We start from the raw sequence: 20029 nt of genomic DNA, 5'->3' as shown, positions 1-20029 counted from the left end.
CGCTCGTCCGAACTGGCCACAAGCCATGCACAGAGAACAGGGCCCCGTCTTCCCAGCACACCCTTCTGGGCTCCGCTCCTTCCATCTATTCCGCCCCTTCCGCGCTAAGGAACCAAAAGGATTCAAAGGAGACCCGCACCCGCATCGTCCCTAGCGAGATATATGATGTATGTATGTATGTATGTATGTATGTATATATATATATATATATATATATATATATATATATATATATATATATATATATATATATATATATATATATATATATATATATATATATATATATATATATATATATATATATATATATATATGTGTGTGTGTGTGTGTGTGTGTGTGTGTGTGTGTGTGTGTGTATATGTATGTATGTATGTATGTATGTATGTATGTATATATGGCAATCACGGCCCCCAGCAAAGAACTCCCCACGCGCGATAGGGGTCACTCGTCCACACCGATCAGGATCACGCCAGCCAAGAGGCTGCTGCTGCGATGTGAAGAGCCAGGCGAAGAGGAAAGAGGAGGACAAGACAGAAGGCGAGTCTGGAAACAATCAGAGGGGAAACCATCCGGCCAGGCAGGAGCAGCCTGGGAGAAATGGAAAAGGCGGCGGCGGCGGCGGAGTGAGGGGGGGGGTGGTCTCTGGAGGCAGAAGGGGAAACCTCCGGCGGCCCCAACCTCGCAGCCGTGGGAAAGAGCAGCGGGAAAGAGAAAAAAAAACACGTTGGGGAAGGGGTCGGGGCGTCCTCCTCAAAGCGCCTGCGCTCACCTCCCCCGACTGACCCCCAGCGCTCTCGCCGCCAATTCAGCCCTCTTTCCCACAGCCCGACTCCCCCTCCGCTCCCTTGCCGTTACCTCACATCTATCGGTCTCCGGTGTCCTCCTCGCAACCTCGGCCAGGACGGAGGGCAGACGGCCGAGCAGCAAAGGCCATCGCCTCAGCGAAAAGCACCATTCCCTCCCGCGCCCGCTGCTGCTATTGCTGCTGCTTTAACCGCCGCCGCCTCTTTGGAGTCACCGCCGTCTCGGAGAGAAAGGAGGGGGAGGGGAAAGAGACCTGCCTTCCCGGCTTCTTCTTTTCTCTCTCTCTCTCTCTCTCTCTCTCTCTTTCTCACTCACACACACCCGCTATATTACTGCGCAACGCGGAGAGAGACCAATCCCCGGGCAGCCAACCGCCTTTTCGTTCGGCCAGCGATCCCGCCCCTTTTCTAAATGACGGACACCCCCTTTCACCAGTCGGGAAGGCGGAAATGCCGCTCAATGGAGCGCTGTAAAGCGCTGGTTTCTAACGATGCCTGAGGGAGTGTTTGTGTTTTTTTTTTGAGTTGGCTAACCGTATTCTTACGGTTCCCAAACGGACGAAAAATCAGCAGTAGTGAATGTGGGAAAACGATAGAAGGAAAAGGTGGAAGGGCTGAGGTTTCCAGCCCCAGGAAGGTCATTAAAAACTTCTTGATTCTTCTATCCAGGAAAAGTACGCATAACCTCGAATAGTATTCAAACCAAAGCACTCGGCTTTTCACGTGTCCACCCTGACTTGTCCACCCTTCAGCAATTGGAGAGGCGCTCCGTACTGAAACCAGATGACTCGCGTTGCGCAGAGTACCGGGAAATGTAGTCCTTTTAATTCAGAAACTCCAAAAAAAAAAGAGAGAGAGAGCCGTGAAACGCTCGAGGGAAGTCTGAATGGAAGATTCTTGCCGTGTGGTCCCGCCTTTGCTTCGAGTGACGGCCGGGTCGACCAATTAACAGTGGCCTTTTCAGGGAACCCTTATTTGTAGGATTTGGGAATCGACGTTTCCGCTCCCGCGAGACTACAAGAGGGGCCTCGAAGAGGTAATGGGCTTGGCGAGATAGTCGCGGACTCTTTTTCTCGCCCGGGTGAGGGGTGCTAGACGTGTGAACGGCAGGGAGTGCGTGTCGCGGTGCAGCTGTACAGTAACCGTGTCGTCCGTTGTCTCTCCTTGATTGTCCGGTAGCTCTGCAGGAGCTCTACACGCTTCGTTTCAGCTGCGCCTTTAAAGAGTTTCAAGACTCTTGAAACTGAACCCGTAACCGTCTCGTAATAACTGATCATATGCCAAATCTGTTACGTGTTGGTTCCATCTGAAAAATTGGGCGAAAAAAAACCATTGTTTTAGCTAAAAAGGATTCACATCCTACCCCTAAGCTGTAACGTAAACGGTTTGCCCTTAGCTCACAATATGGCATGACTGGTTTGGTGTATATAGCATATTGTGTGAATTCAGGTTTTATGGCTTATGAACCCTGGTTGAGTGTTAACTATTTAATTCAGGATCTAAAGCACAGAGTGATGTATAAATTCAGATGCTGAACGGTTTTGTGTAGTAACCCAAATATAAACATTGGCCCTAATGAAGTAAACAAAGGCTGCACCCGGACAATGGATTAATTAATCTGTGAATAAAGTAGCTGATTTATTCAAACCTATTTTTCAGTTATGGGATATCCTAAAGCCTGTTTTTATAGTGCTGAGCAGATTTTACAGATTTCTAAAGCAAAATACTATTAACTAAGGGGGAAAATTTTGCTAAATTGCTAAAGCACATTGATTTGTGCTTTAGATTGTAAGCCACCCTGAGTCTTCTGAGAAGGGCGGGATATAAATGGGATTAAAAAAAAATACTAGTAATTTCTTTTCTCATTGTGAAGAAAATGCACTTTGGATCTATTGCTATGTTGCTTACTATTGCCATTTTGAAAGGAATTAATACTGACGCATAGTTAATTGATCAATAGTTTTCTGAATAAATCAGATTGGACTTGCACAACAGGCAACCATAAATTTACAATGCTGGGTGTATTGTGCAACACATTGAATCATAAACTAATCACAGCTGCATTTTTATAACAGTTGCTTTTTGAGAGGGACAGCTATACAAATTTGATAAATAAACAGCATCACAAACTTAATTCAATGAGGAGGTATCATATTTTTTGTTAGCATGTTATTCAACCTCACCAATGTCACACAACAATTTGGCATTCATTTTTGAATGGGAAGTAATACAGAAATACCATCTCTTACCTTCATATCTAATAGTAGGTTAACATCCACAATCCTTTTTTTTTGTAAAACTTAAGATGTTTACCAAAACTTACCAAATTCTTAGATAGAAATCTGTTTAGGGTCTTACTATATCTGACCTGAAAATTTTCTAATATCGTGAGTTTTATAGCAAGAGGGATTTTATTTTCTTCTCTGAATTTTAAAGATCACTATGAAAGGCTTATATTGGCAGCAGAATTCTGAAAAAGAAAGAGAGTTCATCTTCCTGGAAAAGGTGAGTTACACTGCTCTCTTACACATCCATTCAGAGTTGCATATTTGATCAGGCACTGATACTTTCCCAGTGTTAAATTGAACAGTATATCTAGCCACCTAAATTGGGTCCGTGGACTGGCACTTGCACCGGCATATCAGAAAGTGGACCATGCAAACAAGCAAAGCTCCATCCACGGGATGCAGGTAGCACGTGAAAGCACGCCCCCCTCCGGTCTGCAGAAAAATGTCTCTCCTTGGAACCAGTCCCTGGTGCTCAAAACATTGGAGGCCACTGGCTTAAATCAGGTCTTTTTGCCCTGTTTGATCTTAAGCAGACCTTTGATTGTATTGTTGAAAGAAAAATCATTAGGTCCAGTTCCAAGCCAGGAGTAAATAAAATGGAAGCTAAGACACTGGAAATAAAATGGAGGGGGTGCTGTTTGGAAAGAATGATGAGCAGAACCAACAACTGTGTGCAATTCGGGGATAGCTGACCAAATGACCACTTAAGAGTGGATGGATCTTTATGGGGCCATGAGACTTTGAAGTGCAAATGTTTCTGGGTTGTGCAATGAGGTGGGCTTTTGTCTCTTTTTCTGGTTTAATGATGGTGGGTTAATCCTATTATGTCTTAAAGGTCATGTCCTGTCCTTAAAATTTAGGTGGGGGAATGTAAATTCTTAATTCCGTCAGCTGTGGGGGTTGAAGGCATTGTGTTTATGAATAGATTGACCCAGTCTTTCTTAATAGGTACAAAATATTCACCTCTAAAGGCTTGAGGCTTCTGCTTGAGGCTATTAAGAAAGACAGGGGCTGCTTTCTGCCTTTAAGATTTTTCTCCATTTCTCCTTTGAGGAAATATAATATTCTGCCTTCTTTAATATTCCCAAAAATATTTCATTCTCGCGGGGGCGGGGGCTGACTTCCTACAGTATCTCTAGGTCACAAGCTTAAGCCATCTCCAATCAATAGAGAGATACCCAACTATATGCACTTCACAAGAACACTAGCCTGAGAGGGAGTTATACATAACAGTCATCTTTCCAATTCAGCATCAACCAGTAATAGGATAAATAAGAGTGTGTTTTGGACTATTATTATTATTCAGGTTTTACAGCAATTCATTAGTAGTTTATTTCCTCAAAGGATACAGCCATATCAAGACACCAGTTGGCCATACAGGGACACACCTATTTCTATAAGGCAGGGATTTTCAACCTTTTCACCTATTGTACCACTTTTAGGATATGGCAACATCTGAGTACCACCAGTCACCTAGCAAGGTGTCAAAAACTTGATGACCAAAAAAAAGGGAAAAAAGTAATGAAGTACAGGTAGTCCTCGACTTACAACAGTTTGCTTAGTGACTATTCGAAGTTACAATGGCACTGAAAAAAGTGCCCTCCCCAAACCACAGCCGAGCAAGATACCCGCCTGCCCAGCGGCGCTCTTCCTCCTGTCCGAGGTTTTCATTTCTGTGAGCATTTCTGTTGAGGATTGGCAGCGGGGGTGGGGTGGGGTGGTGTTTGGTTTTTATCCCCCCCCCCTATCTGGATGGTTGCAGCAAGTTTTGGTCACTTCACATGATCCTGGGACACTGTGACCGTCATAAATATGAATCAGTTGCCAAGCATCTGAATGTAAATCACAAGAGCCTGGTGCTGATCCTGGCTCTTCCACTGAGCCCTGATAGCCCTGCCGCTCCAGCCATCTCTTGCTCAGGCTTATAGGGTGCTGCCACCAGTTCAGCTCATTCCCCTCCCCTGCTACCACTTCTCTAGGATGGTTGCGTACCACCTGCCAGGTGCCAATGTACCACAGGTGGTACCCGTATCACTGGTTGAAAAGCCCTGCTATAAGGAACACTGATTCCAGATTAACTATAAGAAAATAAAAGCCATGCATTTGTTAAAAATGGACTTTGAGTGCTGAGGAGCATAAAATGCAGCATGTTCCATTTGTTAAGTATCAGGTTTGCACTGCAATATTTGGAGAAGGGACATACTTACACTGCCTAGGTTGCTTTGGATGCTTAGAAGACTTCAGTAGCAAGAGTACCAGCTGCAGTGAAACTTTCTGAAACCAAGACATTGGCACAAGTCCTAGACAAAGCCCAACTGAACCCAGGCATCAACTATTACAAGCCAGGGAGAGACTACAAACCAACTTTCTAAGATAAATGAAACAGTATTGTCCTATGTCTAGAGGTAGAGTTCCTAAAATTGAAACAATGGTGTCTAACTGTGCTTTAATATCAAACAAATGTTAATTTTTAAGCTCAAGATCTGGTGCATCTTATCCTGACAATTTTTCTTCATGGACACAGCAAATAAATGACAAATTGCAGAAAATGGGATTTTTACCTGAGCTGCTGATGAGCTTGGGACAAGAAAAGATTGCATTTTTCTCAGGTAACAAATTCCCAGTGCAGAATTATTTATTTATTTATTTATTTATTAAACTTATATACCGCCCTTCTCCTGCAGGACCCAGGGCGGTTCACAAGGCAATTAAAACAGCATCACAATACAAAATAACAATTAAAATAGATTAAATTATCCTTAATTAAAATCTAAAACCCCTATAACTCTAATTAAAAACCCAATTACAATAAGTTAAAAAATTAAAAATCCTCAGTCCTGCCCAGAAAGCTCAAAGAGCCAGGTCTTCAGGTCCCGGCAGAATGAACGAAGCTCAGTGGCAGTCCTAAGCTCTACGGGTAACTGGTTCCAGAGGGCAGGCGCGCCCACAGAGAAGGCCCTCCCCCTGGGCGTTGCCCGCCGGCAATCCTTTGCCAGCGGCACCCTGAGAAGGCCCTCCCTGTGAGAGCGCACAGGATGAAGGGAACTTGATTATTTATTTATTTATTTTATTTATTTAGTTACATTTATATACCGCCCTATTCCCTGAGGACTCAGGGCGGTTTACAGGGAATTAAAAATCCAACATACAAAGTTAAGAACCAAATTAAAAAATATTAAATTGACCCTGTGCTCAATTAAAAAGAACCTCAATTAAAAATTTCTCCTCAGTCTGGGCCCGAGAGCTCGAAGAGCCAGGTCTTCAGGCCCCGGCGGAATGATCGGAGGTTGGGGGCAGTTCTCAGTTCCACCGGCAGCTGGTTCCAGAGGGCAGGCGCTCCCACCGAGAAGGCCCTATCCCTGGGTGTCACCCGCCGGCAATCTCTTACCGGCGGGACCCTGAGCAGACCCTCCCTGTGGGAGCGCACTGGGCGAAGGGCGTTTGATGCCGGCAGCAGGTGTTCCCTCAGATATCCCGGACCCAGGCCATGTAGGGCTTTATAGGTGATAACCAGCACCTTGAATTTCACCCGGAGGGCAACCGGAAGCCAATGCAGCTCACGGAGTAGAGGTGTTACATGGGAGTATCGGGAAACCCCCCATTACAACTCGCGCGGCCGCATTCTGCACCAATTGAAGCCTCCGAGTGGTCTTCAAGGGCAGCCCCATGTAGAGAGCGTTACAGTAGTCCAAACGGAAGGTCACAAGCGCGTGAGTAACTGTGTGTAGGGCGTCTCGGTCCAGATAGGGACGCAACTGGCGCACCAGGCGAACCTGAGCAAAAGCCCCCCTGGTCACGGCTCCTATATGGTCTTCGAAATTGAGCCGTGAATCCAGGAGGACGCCCAAGTTGCGAGCCCTATCGACGGGGGGTAACACCTCACCCCCCATCATTAAGGATGGAATAACTTGGTTAACCCGAGATGCCGATATGCACAGCCATTCAGTCTTGGCGGGATTGAGACGAAGCCTGTTTCTCCCCATCCAGACCTGAACCGCCTCCAGGCACCGGGACATCACGGAGAGGGCATCACTGGGTTGGTTCGGGGTGGAAAGAAAAAGTTGGGTATCATCAGCGTACTGATGATACCCCACCCCAAAACCACGAATGATCTCGCCCAGCGGCTTCATATAGATGTTGAACAGGAGAGGCGAGAGAACCGACCCCTGAGGAACTCCACAAATGAGAGACCTCGGGGCGGATCTCTGCCCTCCTGTCAACACCGACTGCGAGCGGCCCTGGAGGTAGGAGGAGAACCACCGTAGAACGGTGCCTCCCACTCCCAGCCCCCTGAGACGCCGCAGTAGGATACCATGGTTGATGGTATCGAACGCCGCTGAGAGATCTAATAGGACCAGGACAGAGGAGCAACCCCTGTCCCTAGCCCTCCAGAGATCATTCACCAGCGCGACCAATGCCGTCTCCGTGCTGTGTCCGGGCCTGAAGCCCGATTGGTACGGGTCCAGATAATCAGTTTCCTCCAGGAACAGAGGGAGCTGATGCGCCACCACGCTCTCAACAACCTTCGCCAGAAAGCGAAGGTTGGAGACTGGACGGTAGTTGTTTAAAACAGCCGGGTCCAAAGCAGGCTTCTTGAGAAGGGGTCTCACCACCGCCTCCTTCAAGGCGGCAGGAAAGACACCCTCCTTCAAGGAAGCAGTTATTACTGCATGGAACCAGCCTCGTGTTCCTTCCCGAGCCGCATAAGCTAGCCAGGAGGGGCACGGATCCAACAAACAGGTGGTGGTGCTCAGTCTCCCCATGATCCTGTCCACATCATCAGGGGAAACAGGGTCGAACTCATTCCAGATAACGTGCTCAAGACCGCCTGATTCCTCCACATTAGACTCTGCCCAGTCAGAGTCCAAGCCGGTCCGGATCCGAGCGATTTTGTCCGCCAGATGATGACTAAACTCCTCGGCTCGTCCCTGCAAGGGATCCTCTCTCACCTCCTGATTAAGGAGGGAGCGAGTCACCCTAAACAGGGCGGCCGGGCGATTATCTGCGGACGCGATAAGGGCGGCAAAGTAGTTAGACTTCGCCGTCCCTATCGCCGCAAGATAAGACCTTATAAAGGTTCTTAACTGCAATCGGTCGGATTCGGATCGGCTGGATCTCCAACCGCTCTCTAGACCTCGTCTCCGACGCTTCATCTCCCGGAGCTCCACAGAGAACCATGGGGCCCAACGGGATCTGCGACGGGTCAGAGGTTGCATGGGTACAACGCAGTCGAGTGCCCTGGTGGCTGCCGTTTCCCAGGCCACCACCAGGGCATCGACTGGGCTGTGGGTAAGGGTGATAGGTATAGGCCCAAGCGCCCTCTGGAAGCGATCTGGGTCCATTAGGCGCCTGGGGCGGAACCACCTGGTCGGCTCCGCCGCCCAGCGGCGGGGGATGCCATGACAGAAAACCAGCCTCAGGAGGTGATGATCTGACCATGACAGAGGGGTGATAGATGGAGAACCCCCTCCCAGATCATCCAACCACTGTCCAGACAGGAACACCAGGTCGAGAGTGTGATCCCCCTCATGAGTCGGGCCCTCAATAACCTGGGTCAGGCCCATGGCTGTCATGGAAGCCATGAACTCCCGAGCTAACTGAATACAGAAGGCTCTCACAAACAATGCAACTAGGTTAGAATAAAATGTTGTTTACGTTTCAACATACTTTGACCAACCTACAAATAATAGGGTTTTTATACTATTGAAGTTCAATATCTTGTCACCAGCTGTGTTTTCTAATTTATTTTCTAAATTTCAAAAACTATGCAGAAATGTTTTCCCTTAAAAAGATGAAACTATCAAACCACAGACTCATATTTTACTTTATTGTAATTTTGTTTATTAGAAGTTGGCTGCTAATACCTCTTTTTAGGCTGTTTGGACAAAATTGTTTATTTGGGGAGATATATATACTGTATTTTTGGTGGATAAGGATCCTAGAATAACTCTTGCAATAGCTAAATGTTTAATTGTAGAATGTAGAATTTTGCTTTCTTAATAGCAAAATAGATTAAGCATGATCACAGGCCTTTTTATTATGTGTTTTATATTTTATTTTTTTTATTTTTTTTTATTTTAATTCCATTTATATCCCGCCCTTCTCCGAAGACTCAGGGCGGCTTACAAGCTTAGCAGTAGCCTTCATTCTATGTATATGCCTGCTTATTAGGGCTTTCGGCCCCCCCAAGCGGCATTATTACAAAGTCAGCTTAATTGCCCCCAACAATCTGGGTCCTCATTTTACCTACCTCGGAAGGATGGAAGGCTGAGTCAACCTTGAGCCTGGTGGGATGCGAACCTGCACTAATTCCAGGCAGCTGGTGTTACTTAAGGAGGCATTAGCCCACTGCTCCACCAAGGCTCTTTTATATCATGTTATTGTTAACTGATTTTGTGATCTGTATGTATTTAAGTACCATTTATTTTAAGAAACATATTTCCAGTCAAAAGGCCCTTATTTTCTGAAAGAAAGCCGGCAAACGAAATCAAAATTAATTTGGAACAAATTTCCAAATATTCTGGTGGAGTATAATTGTGTAAACCATGGGTTCCCAATCCTGGCAACTTTTAAGACACGCGGGCTTCAACTCCCAAAATTTCCCAGCCAGCCATGCTGGGGTTGGGGAATTTTGGGAGTTGGTCCACCTGTCTTAAAGTTGCAAGATTGAGAACCCCTGGTTTAAACTATAGTTAATACAGATATAATAGCATATTGGATTGTTTGAACTCAGAAGAGGGAATAGAACTATATTATGATAGGAAGAAACATGAAAACATATAGCACAATCTGAGCAGCCCAACCATGATGTAGCCATGCATTAAGAATCAAGCCTAGACTTACTGCACTTAAAGTTATGTAATAATTTATATTTTTAAAGTAGAAACCTCTAAGTCCAGCAGTTATTTTCTTCACAGCACAGCAAAAGAAGTGCATCTGTTAGCAAAATTTGTCACTTTCCATTTTAAAGAAATGATCTGAAATAGTGAGGAAACGATGTAATCACATGAATTTAAGGAAGTCAGCATTGCATTTTAGCAGGAATTGCTTAGTAATATTAAAGTCACAATCCATTATCTTTAGCATAATTTTCTTTGCTGAACACATAAAATTAGTACTATAAAAGAAAGGAGTGAAGTGATTTCCAAAACTCATTAAATAAACCATTTCAACATAAACTAATCTAACCGCTCTTCATATTAGATATAAATATATTAGATATAAACGATGTGTTACCATGCTGAATCTACTGTATTTCAGCCAGCTTTATTAAAATACCAACTTTATAAATGGTGTCCTAAGACAGTTGTGGAAAGCATTGTTGGCAAATAATTATATGAAAATGATTTTACTGTACATATATTATTTATTTTAGAATTACTTTGCCTATAACGTTTTATAGTAAGATTTAATAAAATATATGCATATCATTAGGAGATTTGCAGTTTGCCATCTTTTTTTAGGGTAGGACTAAATGTTTCTGGGAAATATGTGCCACATTTGACCATTTGTGGGAAAGCAGATGAAAGTGAGAAATGTTTCATTTTTCTATTTCACTTTGTTTTTATACCATTACTGTGATTCAATTCTCTATTTCATTGATCCAAAATTATAATTACTTTTGCTATTGTATTTTCTCCACATGGAGTAAAGCGCTTTACAGATTATAGAATAAAATAAAGTGGTAGATTGGAATAGATTAAGCACCCCAGCTTGCCACTGCCTCTCTGCTCCACTTAATATTCCTAGGCCCCATTGCCTTTTCAGACACAATATTCTGCTCGAATTTCTTACAAATGTTTGCTTGTAATGTAATTCTGCATTTCTGTTTTCACTGCTCTTCCTAATACTGCTTGGAATACATGCTCTGTTTTAAATATGTTTATTCAGCAGTTACAGGTAGTTTTCGACTTACAGCTACAGCTGGGACTGGAATCTTGGTCATTGAGTGAAATGGTTGCTAAGCAAGACACCCACACAACTACAGTTTTGGCGCTCGCTGTTGCAGTCATTAAGCGATCTGCCAGGTTGTTAAGCAGGCAGACAAAAGAGCTGCCTGCTGACTTCCAGGTGGCAAGGCTCCGTCGATGGGGGTCATTTTTGACCGTCAGCCCCATTGCTCTGTTTAAATCGCGAAAACAGCGACAATCAGCTGTTTTGCGGTTTGGGAATTCCCCCCCTCGGGAGAAGAGGGGGGGTGAGCATTCAGGTAGAGGTAGAGCTCCCCTAGGTAAAAAGGTAAAGGTTCCCCCGCACATGCGTGCTAGTCGTTTCCAACTCTAGGGGCCGGTGCTCATCTCCGTTTCAAAGCCGAAGAGCCAGCGTTTGTCCGAGGACATCTCCGTGGTCATGTGGCCGGCATGACTAGACGCCAAAGGCGCACGGAACGCTGTTACCTTCCCACCGGAGTGGTCCCTATTTTTCTACTTGCATTTTTACGTGCTTTCGAACTGCTAGGTTGGCAGAAGCTGGGACGAGTAACAGGCGCTCACTCTGCTACGCGGCACTCGGGATTCGACCCGCCAAACTGCCGACCTTCTGATCGACAAGCTCAGCGTCCTAACCCACTAGACCCCCAGAATGATAATGATAATTCTGGGGGTTGAAGGGTGAGAGCTCCCTCGGAGCCTGAATTAACTCCAGACTCGGGGACTCCTCTGTTTCAAGGCTTTGAAACAGAACAGGACGCTGCAACCATCCCTGCTCCCAATATTGTACTGCATACTTGGACGCAGGCAGAGCTGAGCAGGAGAATATTGAAACAGCAAGTATATGATCTGGTTTAACCTAATATTGTATGATAAAAAGGTGGATAACATCTTGAAGACACATATATTAAGGTATGCCCTGTTGTGAGTTTGGAAAAAATACCGATACAAGTTAAATTATAAAATACCAATTTGGGCAATACCTAAGCGTGCGATAGAAAATATAAGTCTGGGATTTAAACATGATGTGACTACATATAAAGATATTCTCAGTCTGGAAAGGAATGTATGGCAATTAAAGCCATTTAACATTTTAAAAGAAGGGAAAATAGTACAAACTTGGTTTCAGTATGGCCAGATACAAGGTAGATGGAAAGAAGATCAGAAAATTGGCATTTCGACAACAGATGAAAATTTGGTAAAACAAATTAGAGATTGATAGAAATAGATTCAGAAACGGAACTTGTTAAAGATTGTATGATAAACTGGGCCCAGAATATTCAAGAGCCAATAACGATGGATTGTTTGGGGGAAGGTTGACTTAGCCTTCCATCCTTCCGAGGTAGGTAAAATGAGGACCCAGATTGTTGGGGGCAATAAGCTGACTTTGTAATAATGCCGCTTAGGGGGTGTGTGAAAGCCCTAATAAGCAGGCATATACATAGAATGAAGGCTACTGCTAAGCTTGTAAGCCGCCCTGAGTCTTCGGAGAAGGGCGGGATATAAATGGAATTAAAATAAATAAAATAAAATAAAAAATAAAAATTGGGTCAGAAACATAAAATTTACTCAGGCACAAAATTTAAGAGAATTTTTATAAAATGTTTTATAGATGGCACTTAGATCCTAAAAAATTAGCATGTATGTATCCAAATTATCAGCCTAAATGTTGGAGGTGTGGTTGTGAGGACGCAACGTATTACCATATGTGGTGGACTTGTAAAAAAGTTAAAGCTTTCTGGATTAAAATTTGGTGGAATATGCAGAAGATATTTAAGAAAAAGATAAGGTTTACTCCACAGTTATTTCTACTGGGTATTATTACTGATTGTATTGTTACAGAAACTAAATTGATGTTGAATTTAATAACGGCAGCAAGACTTTTGGTTTCGCAATATTAGAAGAAGGAGGAACTGCCTACTATAGAAGAGTAGACTCTAAAAGTTTCAAACTTGGCAGAAATGGCAAAATTTTTGGCATATTTGAAAGAACAATTGCAACAGAGATATATCTCGGAAAGGAGAAGATGGATTGATTATATTCAAAATAAATATGGGACTAAAAAAAATCATGTAGCATATGAATGAATATTAGAATTATAAGATGTATTATTATTTACTTATGTTTAAGGGGAGTTAAAGTGCAATAGGATTTTAAGTGTATTTATAGTTGGTTAGCATATTTTAGCTTAAGTTTGTTAGAGGCAATACCCTGTATTCAGCTCTGGGAAATCGAGGGGGGGAGGGAGGGGATGTGGGGGGGCAGGGGGAGGGAAGGAGTATATGCTTAAAATTAATTTAAATTTAAATTTTAACTTTTGTTTTAATTGTGGGCTAGTATTAATTTAATTCTATTTTAGCTTTCTTTATTTTGTATTGTTTTAATTCGCCCTGTGAACCGCCCTGGGTCCTTCGGGAATAGGGCGGTATATAAAATCAATCAATCAAATAAATAAATAAATAAAATGTACTGTAAAACTTTTCAATTAAAAAAAAAAGAGCTGCCTGCTGTGTTCAGCTCCTCTCTGTGCGTAGAAGGGAACTGCTCTGGAGGACTGCAGAAAGACAGCTGGGATCTTTGCGATCCGAACTCTGTTTCTCCACCCGGCCAGAGGATTTCCTCTTGCCTGCCTGTGGAGGAGAACTGCTTCGATGGGCTGCAAGAACAGAGCTCTTTCCTGACTGGAGCAGTTCCCTTCCACACACGGAAAGCAGACAAGCTCCAGTGAGATGCAGAGAAGGAGCATGGATCCTGAAGATCCCAGGTTCGTTCCTGCAGCCCACTGGATCTTCCCTCCACGCATGGAGGAGAACTCCTTCAAAGGGCTGCAGTGGTAGAGCTTTGATCTTCAGGATCTGACCTCTGTTTCTGCAGCCCTTCAGAGAGTTTCCCTCCCCTGCGTACGTGGAAGGAAACCTGTTTGAAGGGCTGCAGAAACGGAGCTCAGATCTTTGGGAATTGAGTTCCGTTTCTGCAATCCGTTGAGGATTTCCCCCTCAAAGAAGCTGACTGTTTGGGAGGAAATCTCAGCTCCACAGCAGCACCTTGCAATCTTCCCTGCTGACTTCCCATTGACTTTCTGGGGAAACTGTCAGAAGACTTTGGAAACGGTGACAATGTGATCGATCATAGGGTACTTGACAATAGGTTGTATGTGCGAACAGGTTGCCAAGCACCCAGATTGCAATCACTTGATCAGCGGAGGGGGCCATTTTAAAGTGTTTTCCGGGCCATTCTTTCCGAGGTTATTATAACTTCAAACAGTCATTAAATGACCAGTCGTAAGTTGAGGACTACCTGTATAAGCTTTCAGTTGCATAGGATCAACATTTCAGAGAAAGTTGCAAGGTTAACCTGGATTGTCCTAATGTGCCAATGCTATTAGTTTGAAATATGTTCTTGACTGTTGTTCAATTGTAGTCAAACTGTTGGGATTTGCTTTCGAAAAATATATTGGAAATTGTACCTATACTTTCGATTTACCTTAGGACGGCCTTCCTTTTGTGAGCGACCACTATGTGAAGGTGCAAGTTAAAGCCTGTGCTCTTAGCTGGATTGATAAAAAGGTATTTGATATATGTATATATATTTATATATATATTTATAAAGTTGTCAAATGGTTATAAATTTATTCTGTGAATAAACTCTCATGCAAGTTCATGCAAACAAGATTAATATCTTGACCATCTTATCTATCATATAAACTCATATATGAATCATAGCACAGTTCTAGATGTAGGACGTTTTTTTCTTTGTTTGGTGAGCTTGCTACAAAGCTTGAAACTTGTAGGTAGATATGTGCTTAACTTTAATCCTTCGCCTTTTTCCTACTAGATAAATTGGTCTGAGTTTTTAAATTTACCGGTACTTGATAAATTTTTACACTATCCATCTTACTAAGTGACTCAGTGATTTACAAATAAAAATATATATAAAAAAGCAACAAAAGTTGAAGATAGTGCCTTCAAGCCACTAACCATCCCGAGGGTTGTATATTGTTCTTGGATTCCTCTGCCACTTGAGAGAGCTAGGTCTTAACGCTCTTCCAAAAGACTATGGGAGTGGGGGTTAACCTCACCTCAGGGGGCAAAATGTTCCATAAAGTAAGGGTGACAGCAAAGAAGATTTATGTAGACCCCTCTGGTCAGAATTCCTTAACTGACAGAGTCCGTAATATGTTCTTACTGCCTGACCGGATGAGATGGGTTGATATAACTGAGACAAAATGATCCTTCAGGCAACCTTTTACTTTGTCAAATATATAAAATGTTACATTGAGGAAGAAAAATAATACTGTATCCTAAGGCTCAAATATTAGCTTCTATGTCATAATAGTGAATAGGCAAGAACTTTGCCAATGGTCTATTGTACACATGATAATTGATTCACTTACTACATATACGTTACTTCAGACTTTTACATGATTACCATTACACATACATTGATACTAACACAGGTTTATGTGAGTGCTGCCTAACTCTACTAAAATTAAGCACTCTTTTGGGTGCATTATCTTGTCCCGTTAGTTCGATTGCCAGTGTGTACATAGAAGTAGAGCTACAACTTAAAAGATTATGCATTCAAAAGTATATGTTCAGCATAAAAAGCCATATATTTTATGTTTTGATATTGATTTTAATAATTAACATATAGAATAGATAATTACAGATAAATACTTGCTTCTAAGCTTACATAGCTTCCTTTTAAACACAATAAAATTGAAAATATATATGTATTACATACTTTTATGGTGGCGCAGTGGTTAGAATGCAGTTTTACAGATTAATTCTGCTGACTGCCGGCTGCCGGCAGTTCGATTCTGACCGGCTCAGGGTTGACTTCCACCCTTCTGAGATCGGTAAAATGAGGACCCAGATTGTTGGGGGCAATATGCTGACTCTGGAAATCGCTTAGAGAAGGCTATAAAGCACTGTGAAGCAATATATAAGTCTAAGTGCTATTGCTATTTTAGTCAAACTTTCAAGTGTTTACAATTAATAAAATTAAATTGTTTTTGCAATGTAATTATTATGAAAACTAAACTCTCACACCAAGTTTATAGTTTCAAGAACACTAGACTTACAGTTTAGTGCATAACTTAGAAGAATATGTTCAACATTTGCTTTATGGAACAAATGCATTTTATTGCAGCCTTAGACCCCATTATTCTTTTTCCAAATAATCAAGGTCTCATTTTTGTTAGTAGCAGGAATCCATATTAGCATTTTACTGCTCCCTATACCGATGTATAATCTTGACAATTGACCTTCTGTTATTGTCATAAGTTTTTATCAGAAATAAAAAAAGAGAAGAAAGTTCTACCTGTTGGAAGGGAAATTGCTGGTGTTGTGTTGGAAAGTAAGTATACTAATTTGCATAATATTTCTATAAAATCTTGATGTATTCATATATTAAAATTACCAATCCCTATGTTCAGTGATCCTCTTACAGATCCTATTACACTCTCAGAACCTACAACACTCCAGAATTACAACTGAATTACAACTCCTAGGCTACTAGAAGTTGTAATTCTGCAATATTTAAAGGACCACAGATTCCCCACCACAGCTCTAATATAATAAAAAAATGTATGCCAACTGAGAGGTATTTTACTTTTAGCAGATGTGAATGTTAAAGGCTTATCAGGATTAAAGTGCAGGATCATTTTATTTGAGAGCCGCTTAAAATTCATTTTTTATTCGTCCTGTATAAAAGTTTGCATTAATGCTGCAGTGGAGACAGTAGTTGCCACAATCATGCAAAGATAAACCATATTATATAAATGACAGATGTTTCCACAACATATTAGGCCAAAATTTAAAGAAGCCATGTGACAGGTTTACCTAATGAGATTGAGTAAGGGAGTTTGATTGGAAATTTAATATAAAACATGTGCCAATTGTTATTTAATGTATAAGCCAATAATTTCTAGGATTTTTTTTATCAAATTCACTCTCAAACATCCAATTCTTTTTATATTTACAAACTAGTTTGCCTATATAAACGCATACATTGAAATGTTTGAAAATAGTGGAGATTCAAAAGACTTTTTTTTTAATTTGACTTATTTCTTTTCCTTAATTCCTTAGGACAGGACTGCCAGACTTTTGACTAGCAAATCAGTAGTTATGAACTGTATTTTGGGAGATGTCTGTGGAGATTTATAGACCTGTATTCAGGTAGTCCCAGACAAATAACACAAATCTGCAGTCAATTGCTGCTCATATAGTACATTGTCTTAGTTTACATATGCAGCTAGAAAATGAAGTTGGATGCAGAAACATCCCACTTGAATTACAACACATTATCTTAATTAACTGAATTTATTTTGTTTATTGCTTGCACATTGTTGATTGATCTGTGGATCTGATTGTTTTGAAGCTATAGATGAAATGGGTATGTAAATTTAATAGTCTTTTTTCCTGTTTTTATTTTTGGGAATGTAATGTCCAGACTTGCTTCCCTTTTTAGTCTTCGATTAAATTCTATTTCAGAGAAAGTTTTTTTTTCTTGCCCTTCTCAGTAATTTTTAAAACTGCCTATAGTTATCACATTGTGGATCGCATAATGTATTAGAAAACTTTATAATAAATTATTATTAACAGTAACATTGTTTTAAATGCCATAGTTCCTTTATGTATTCCTTTTTCCCCACTTTCTTCCAGTTGGAAATAAAGTGTCTTCCTTTAAGCTTCAAGATGAGGTAGTAGGTAAGTTTTATCTAATTAACTAAAATGTTTAAATTGTAAAAATGTACCATTTTTTTAAAAAAAAAATCTGTTATTTTGACATTCAGAATGAGTATTTGTCTGAAATAGATACAACATTGTAGATCAAACATTCATCTTGATCCCAGAAATTTTTCTCAGCAATGGCAATTACAATTTTCCCCATCTGAATATGTCTGTTTAAATTCATTCCATACCATGACATAATTATTTTGAATCAGCGTGCAATTCATATTAGTCAAGGTAAATCCTCAAATGTTTAACCTTTTTCTGCATTTTAAACCAGGTTAAACTCCCATTTTCCCCACTGAAAGCCAGATCCAGAAATGCTGTTTGATATATCATAGACCAAAGAGCTTTTCACTCCCTTAATTGTTATGAAGTTTTAATTTAGAATTCAGAGGTCATGTCTCTCAGACATATATTGGCTGCTCTTACAATGTTTTTTTTTCAGTATGGGAACTGGGTTAGACACTAAAATTATAGCTAGCAGAGATGTGCAAACCATTCGGAGGCACCCTTTGTAAGATATTCTTCTGAACGTGCTACTTCTGGCATCAAGTTCTTACATTAGTTTAAACGTTTGGCATGGTCACTTTGAGCACCGTTGAATAAAATTTCATCATATGTGGCTATGCACAGAAAACACTTATTGGCCACCTCAAAGGTGCTTTTTCCAAAATGTTGCGTTGGTTGAGAATCCTCCTGAGTTTTTCCAATATTCCTGCAACATATAGAATGACGATGTTGCTCTGTTTGTTCTCTACTTTTTCCGTTATAAAGGATCTCCTGCTAGATGTTTTTATGGATTTGATGAAGGCCACAAGTTAGGATAGGATAGCCACAAGTTCTGAGGGCTTCCGTGATGTGTTTTTGTTCTTTGGTAGGCAAATCTTCAGCCCGGGTGTAGGGTTATAATTACTCCCAGTTTCTGCTCCAGTGGGTGGTGAGAATCCCCAAATGGCTCAAAATTAAAAGACAGGAAGTGGAAGCCTTCACCAAACCCCTCAATACCGTGGACAGCAGCATTAAGTTCACGTGCAAAGATGCTAATGAAAATAGTCTCGCCGCCTTGGACTGTTCAGTACACATCAAGGAAGAGAGAAGCCTCAGTGTTGAAGTATACAGAAAAGCCACACAGATCAGTATTTACATTTTGATTCTCATCATCCACTGGATCACAGACTGGGAGAATCAGAATCCTATACCACCAAGGTAAAGGTCAACCCCCAAGTGGCCTCGATGACTCTCAAAAAGCTAATGACCAACCCTTAGAGTGCTAACAACCAGATGACTGCAAAGAATATAAATCGTTCCATCCCTCACCAGTCAGTCAGAACTGAAGAAGCTTCTTGGATGAAAAGTGAAACTTTTCAAAGAAAAAACAACAAGAGTCCAGTTACCTTTTGGGGAAAAAAACACTTTTGGGACAACCATGACCTGGATGATTGAGAATCTCCATAGACATTTACTGGCAACAACTCCAACATATATATAGGCATATACATGCCTTCTCAGCTCGCAAAAGGAGATCAGCTGTCCTGAGCTTCAAGAAGACATAGTTCTTTAATACCAGCACATTCAGTCCTACCAGCAAATACCCATTACTGTATGTTTTGTTCATAGCTGGGTTGTTGGATTTGTATAATAATCTTGGAGCACAGTGGAGAAATTTTGTTACTGTCCTCCCTGGCCTTAGCTTTATCGATAATTCTCCCTTCTAAAGTACCTATATTACCTTTTTTTGCCCAATTTTTCCTCATACTATAATTATGTGGGAAGGCTAAAGTTTTGCAATAAAATGCTGACAAAGAAAGAAAGTATTGAACTTCTCTCTATTGGAAGAAATCTGAAAAACTGAATTCCTTGTCTACAGGGAAAGAAATCAAAGATTGTGACAATCACTTTATAGTAATTTGTCATTTGCATCCAATTGCATTAGGGATCTGTTTTTATTAAAAAAATTCATTCCAAGTTAAGAGGTATGTTAATCAAAATAATGTGTGCCTATGAGACTGAAGCAAATGCTATAAAATACTTCAAATGACAGCAATCTTTAATGATGGAGAAGCAAGACAAATATAGGAAAAAGGCCCTAAACTAATCTTGCAAAACCCTCAAAGCCTCAAAGTCAGTGCATAGATGTATGTATACAAGGGAGAAACATGGAAAGAAGCAGCATAATAGCCCATCTGGATCTTTCTTAATATTCTTCTTCAAATATTAAGAATCACTGCAGACTGTTAGTCTTAAACCAAAGATGAGAAACTAGATGACCA

General features: G+C 41.5%; 2 protein-coding genes across 9 annotated transcripts in view; one reads left to right on the top strand and one right to left on the bottom strand.

Moving 5' to 3' along the window:
- Positions 1–1177, bottom strand: part of ITSN1 (intersectin 1) — a 100169-nt gene extending 98992 nt beyond the window's left edge. The window contains exon 1 of one of the 2 annotated variants that reach the window (XM_081327431.1): positions 859–1177. The gene's annotated coding sequence lies outside the window, so the exon portion shown is untranslated. The remainder of the gene's footprint in view (positions 1–858) is intronic. The other variant, XM_081327430.1, reaches the window with a different exon arrangement.
- A 495-nt stretch (positions 1178–1672) lies between these two features.
- CRYZL1 (crystallin zeta like 1) overlaps positions 1673–20029 on the top strand; it is a 34224-nt gene continuing 15867 nt past the window's right edge. Inside the window, exons 1-5 of one of the 7 annotated variants that reach the window (XM_081327524.1) lie at positions 1673–1842; positions 3243–3311; positions 14511–14588; positions 16308–16380; positions 17688–17732. In XM_081327524.1, coding sequence (XP_081183650.1) covers positions 3249–3311; positions 14511–14588; positions 16308–16380; positions 17688–17732 — 259 coding nt within the window. In that variant the 5' untranslated portion in view covers positions 1673–1842; positions 3243–3248. Of the gene's footprint in view, positions 2095–2976; positions 3070–3242; positions 3312–14510; positions 14589–16307; positions 16381–17687; positions 17733–20029 lie in introns of those variants that run through there. The other 6 variants (XM_081327526.1, XM_081327525.1, XM_081327529.1 and 3 more) reach the window with 6 other exon arrangements.

This window comes from Vipera berus (genome assembly GCF_964194415.1).
Source record: "Vipera berus genome assembly, chromosome: 4".
Lineage (NCBI taxonomy): Eukaryota > Metazoa > Chordata > Lepidosauria > Squamata > Viperidae > Vipera > Vipera berus.
The sequence above is the reverse complement of the archived record's forward strand: the minus strand, read 5'-3'. Positions and strand labels throughout refer to the sequence as shown.